Raw genomic sequence first — 5,940 nt, 5'->3', positions numbered from 1 at the left:
GACTTTCCTACTCTTCGCACTTCCGATATACCTGTTATGTTTTACTTGATTTCTTTTCCTTGATTCTTCTATTTCTATTAATCAATCATATACTTAACGAAAGTGTTCTGACTTTGTATGTTTCAATCTGTATTCGGTGTGTGTTCCTTTATTCTTTGGAGGGTTTTGGTCATAATCTTCCCCGGTGACCAGCCGTATTGGAAGATGTATTTTGTTTTTTCTATTCTTGATTTTTGTTTAGTAATTTCTGTGTAGAGGAGGGGTAGGGTACTAATTCTATAAGTTCGTGTCTTGTTTTTCTTTGTTGTTTGGATTTTTATTTACTAAATAATTTAATATTCCTGGTTTTAGAACTGTCTCCGATACGCTTTGTGGTCTTTGTAATGGTGAATGCATAGGTTGGGTTTTATTTTTCTTTGAAACCTGTGTTCTATAGTCATTCTGGCGTTGATTGTTCTCTGGTGATATTTGGAGGTTCCTTTTTTTGTTGGATGTTGTGTCTATTGATTTTCCAACGATTACTAATTTGTCATACTTGATGAAGGCTTTATTCCCGTTCGCGTTTTCCATTTTTAGTTGAGTTTGTAATTCTCTCCTTTTTTCTAAGATGTTTGGTGGGAAGTCCTCAGTGATGTAATATCCAGTATTGTTGAGCATTTTCTTGTTTTTCAAAATATTGATTTTTGTACCAAGGGTTGAGAATGTTACTCCTATGGGGCGGGGTCTGTCCTTTTTTACGCCTAATCTTCTAAATGCCTGAATATCCATGCGGTCCAGTTCAATTTTGAAGTGTTCTTCGATAAATGATATGATGGCGTTCTCCTGTTCAGAATATGGTAAATTGTTTTCTTCAATTCCGAAAAATATTAGGTTTCTTTGCCTCGCCTGTTTTTCTAAAATACATAGCCTTTTTTCTTGTGTGTCCACTTTCTCCTTAAGAATATCGTACTTTTCTTCCCATTTAACGAATTTTTCATCAATGATTGTATTGATATTTTGGGTCACTTGTTCAGTAACGTTTTTTCCGCTCTCCCGAATTGTTGTTTTTTGTTCGTTTAGCTCTTTTTGTATCTCTTGGAGTGTGGATAGTACTTGTTCCATTTTTCTTGTTCGTATTTATCGATATCAGTATGGTGGCGACGTTTGCGGCGAGATGTGGGACTAATTTAAGCTGACAGTTGTAGACGTATTGCCCTAGTGTCGGGTAGCGGAACTAGGTCCGAAGTGGTAGTAATAATGTTACGTAGGTGGCAGCGACTTTGCGGCGAGTAGCAGAACTACCTCTAGGTCTCGTCGGTAAAGCAGAGCGACTTGCTAATAGTATGTCTATTCCCCACTATATGGCGCTGTTGATCAACTTTTATGGTCGATTCTGGAATGTGTTCATAGGTATTTATGTGGATTTTAGGTTATGATGATAACACTTTTTTTTATTAAATCCTTTGAGAGTTTATTTCACTTCGATTTTTACAACGTTCTCTTTATTCTTGTTATTAAATCGTTTTCACCGCACTGTAGCACTGTTTTCAAAGTTATTTTCCACTAATAGTCACTGTGTGGTTCGTGTTGTTTTAACGCGTATTACACTTATTTGTTCTGTTTTTTTCTTTTGCACTTTTATTAATTTACTGTCTATTTTAGTTAAGGTTCATTTTTTAACTGTCATTTACTTAGGAATATCATAGCACTTATTTTTAGAACGTAAATAACACGGAGACGATGTTGACAGCTGTAGCACCCTAGCGCCTCCTTATACATACGGTTTATTATTTAGTTAAAAAAACACTGGCCTTTCATAAAAATAATCTCAAAACACTGGCTTGAAAGAAAAAAACGTGAAAACATATGAAAGCGAGCAAATGAAGCGAAAGGGGATAGGAAGCGTGGAAAGTACAATATTGTTCCCACCCGGAAAATTAGGGGTTGCAATCTGCGGGAGAATGGTGAAGTGCGAGTTGACGATGGTAATAAGAAGTTCTTTATGAAAATTTAAAAACTGAGAGAGACCCACTGAGAGAGAAATGATTTAAAGAATAATTTTAATATTTTTTTTTATAATTTTTACAATGAGAATACTTTAGGTAAAGAGTCATACCGTTATAAAATGCAAGAACCTTCTCGAAAATTAAAAAAGGAACTTACTATCTGTTATGCAACTGGAACTTGCGATCCAGATCTAAATTGTAGGGAATATCCGTCCGTGTATGATTAGGGTTAGACTGGAAAATAATCCTATCTTTTTACTAGACTTTGATCGATATATCGATCGAATTGGTTGTTCCTCAATACCTAGTTGACAATGTAATGAAACTCGCATGCGAGTTCTTGCAGTTTAAATATTGTAGCTTGGTTTATGGTCATGGCGGGAACAGTGGCTCAACGCAAACAGTGGCTCAGTCGCCCAAATATCACTCACGTAATAAGTAAGCCTTAACGTATAATCAAGTTGACATTCCTATATCTCAATCCCGCTCCACTACAACCCCAAAACACAACGAGTGAATTATATAGCGTAAAACCAGTTTATCACCGCAGCAAGATGCGTATCGGCGCGGAAAATGGTATGCGACCGTCTTTTGTTTAGATAACTCCCGGCTTTATTGGGTCCCGTATGTAAATATAAGCACTATTAATATGGTTTATGTGTTGGGTCGCTTTTATGTGGAGCAGTAGATTTAAGGCAGACAAACATGGCACGGCCTGGCTTAAGCTTATATTGAGTTTGAGACTTCAACAGCGTATCTGTTGTTCAACAGTGTTGTGACGATCTCGTCCCCACTTTAATTTAATCAAAATGACACGACGTCAAAATGACATAGGTAACTGAAATTCAAAGAATTTTAGTATCTAGGCCTCTTGGTGATTTTACAAATAGCAATATCTATAATTGGCCTGTAACGTCTATTGAAGACGGTCAGTTGCAATGTCCAAGTGCATAAGTGTTTTTTTTTCCTTTCTGTGTACTTAGTTACACTGAAATAAATGGTATTCTATTCTATTCTATTCTATAAAAAAGACACTGTTCAGGTGTTTCTGTACAACCCAAAAACTGACAAACGCACTCATTAATACGTAATATAAAGATTAATATCAACATATTATTAAGGTCAGGTGGGATAAGAGAAACACCGGGAAAAGGTAAACACATGTAGGAGAAACCCTCAGAGTCAGACCACGCTTTTAAGTTTTCATTGCAAGTATCATCATCATCATCAGTCGTTCCCTCAATGCTGAGGATCGTGACATCATGTCCTAATGTTGCTGACCAGTCTCTTCCATAGGCTTCTGTCACCCGCCATATGTACGGCTTCCTGCAGATGTAGATGCAGCGGTGTAGTGACTTGTGCGCTCCATCTAGCGGGTGGTCTGCCGCGAGTATTGCAAGTATAAACGACGGGATATGTAGGTATACATTATTACTGCCAAGTTTCTGCAAAGTTAGGCTTGCTCAGAGAATTTTCTCTTGTCCTTAGCAAAATAAACTGTTTCTTTTATATATGCTGACCTTAATTATTATCAAAACTTACTGGTTCACGATTCTGCCTTTTTTAATAAGATTAAACTAGTAGGAAAACGTATGTACTAGAGATTGGTAAAAGTAAACCTAATTTGTATGTATGTTGTAGTCTTCTTAAAGCAACTATCTCCGAGATTTCTATTTAAGATACTTTAGTTTTTGGTTTTCGAATTCCTTGTAGCGTTCCAATCATAAAAACCTATTTTATGCGATGGCCGATAAGAAATCGATATCGTTTAGTAGAATGTATTAAAGCATCAAACTGCTAGTAAAAGTAATAACTATGTGACATTAAAAACCGGAACTTTCCTGCTTACCTATCGTACTTAAAGGTGGCTGTGAGTTCGCCGGTAGCCACACAAATTAAAATTAATTTCTAAACTTGCAAATAAGTCGAGGTTGATATTTAGTTGACTTCATCATTATTATGATCATGATTTTGAAAAGCTTGATGGATAATAATAGTAATATAATAATTATAGTTCAGCCTTTATAATATAATTATCTTCCACGATAGATATTTGAGGAAAAAAATTCGGATAAAATAATTTTCGACAGTTGAACTAGATTGCGCTGCAAAAAGCAATATTTTGTAGTAAAAAGTTTCTCAAACCTCAGTTTTGACAATTTTGTTACATAATTATTCTTACCATTATTTTAGCAAAGAATATTGTCTGATTAATATTGCAGTGTATGAGACATACACGTTAGGTGAAATTCAACTTTATTAAATGGGTGCTGGAAATTCTTAAATAAATAAGTAAGAGTTAAATTACAATTATTATCGTATACCGTATAACGGGGTGAGTAGGTTTCGCGGGGAGAGTTGGGTTCTGAATGGGGAGAGAAGGTTTGAGAGGGGGGTAAGAAGGGATTTTAAGGCTACTGCTACAAAAATAATGTATTCCAATTTAAAACGGGGCCATAGTAATACGCATAATAAAAAAAAATCGATCCAACAATCTTCCAAAATCACCTTTGTATGAAAAACCCTCTCACCCCAAATACGAGGCACTACGGGGTGAGGTGGGTTTTCCTCTTTATCGTCAAAGTTATGAAATGGAACTACCCAAAATAAAATACAAACTAAAATACAAAAGTCCGAACCACTTATTATATACACCATTCAGTTTTCACATGTATAAAATAAAATTTTATCGAGGTTTGAAAATCAAATTTCACCCAACTCACCCCATATTTTTACGGTACTCTATATAATATCGTATCTTTTGATTTACGACCTCTAATATATAATGTGACTGATAACTTACCTATTACTCGTGCAAACTAGCCATTTTAGGACGCCCAACCCATGGAGAAACATACTCGAATACCCAGTCGTAGATATAGAATCCAATTATAACAAAATTATTGCATTAAACCTTAATATAGGTATACCTAAATAAAACTGGTTTAAATGTTATGCGTCATGGTGTCGTAGCAGTACTTATTCTTCTAAAAATTACTTTGTATCAGAAAGCCACATTGTAAACTGAAAGACGTTTAAGGTACCCAGATAAGGGAAGCAGGTCAATGGTATTTTTATGACAGCACTTCTGTCCCTTAGCAGTTACGTCGAATTGGCTTTCGGTTGTAAAGATTCCCATACCTACGTCCGAAAGGTCTTATCTAATATAAAACATCTTAGTAACTAAGGACGTTTTTAGATTGAACAGTTAACTTTGAGTTTTTGCATTTTTTAAGACCAGGTATTTGTGTAGGTATATTGAAAGGGACAGAATTTCATACATAATTGTTTTCGGGCTTTTGTTTTTCTAAATCGGAGTCAGGTTTTGCCTTTCATTTGCCGATTTTTCCAAAAGTTTGAGAGCGATGTCGGTGGTTTTTAATAAGTATGAATAGGTACATATTTTTAAGCTACCACGTCACAGTACTGGCAATATGCTAGTCTTATGGCATGGTCGCTAGTCTTGTAACAGGAAGTTTGAGTTAAGTAAATATCGTGAAAGTTGTAGTGACGATATTTAATTACACAAACGGGTCTACCGCGATATAATTTCATTATTTTTACCTTTAATTCCGACGTTTCAGCCGAGTTGCACCAGCTGTGGTCACGGAAAGACTGACTGAGACTGTGATTAAAGGTAAAAACAATGAAATTATATCGCGGTAGACCCGTTTGTGTAATTAAATCTTCTTCTTCTTCTTCCTCGCGTTATCCCGGCATTTCGCCACGGCTCATGAGAGCCTGGGGTCCGCTTGACAACTAATCCCATGATTTGACGTAGGCACTAGTTTTTACGAAAGCGACTGCCATCTGACCTTCCAACCCAGAGGGTAAACTAGGCCTTATTGGGATTAGTCCGGTTTCCTCACGATGTTTTCCTTCACCGAAAAGCGACTGGTAAATGTCAAATGATATTTTGTACATAAGTTCCGAAAAACTCATTGGTACGAGCCGG

The 5,940-nt window shown here is 36.1% G+C and overlaps 1 protein-coding gene across 1 annotated transcript; it reads right to left on the bottom strand.

Moving 5' to 3' along the window:
* Positions 1-276: 276 nt before the first annotated feature.
* On the bottom strand, positions 277-1,101 carry LOC134669919 (uncharacterized). The gene has a single exon (XM_063527536.1). It carries the CDS (start codon positions 1,099-1,101, stop codon positions 277-279), a length of 825 nt encoding a protein of 274 aa, XP_063383606.1.
* Positions 1,102-5,940: the final 4,839 nt, after the last annotated feature.

Source organism: Cydia fagiglandana, chromosome 13 (assembly GCF_963556715.1).
Source record: "Cydia fagiglandana chromosome 13, ilCydFagi1.1, whole genome shotgun sequence".
In the NCBI taxonomy this organism is placed as follows: domain Eukaryota; kingdom Metazoa; phylum Arthropoda; class Insecta; order Lepidoptera; family Tortricidae; genus Cydia; species Cydia fagiglandana.
The sequence above is the reverse complement of the archived record's forward strand: the minus strand, read 5'-3'. Positions and strand labels throughout refer to the sequence as shown.

Bases quoted from the DNA above. Each gene is read 5' to 3' on its own strand.
- LOC134669919 (XM_063527536.1), bottom strand. From the start codon at position 1,101: ATGGAACAAGTACTATCCACACTCCAAGAGATACAAAAAGAGCTAAAC.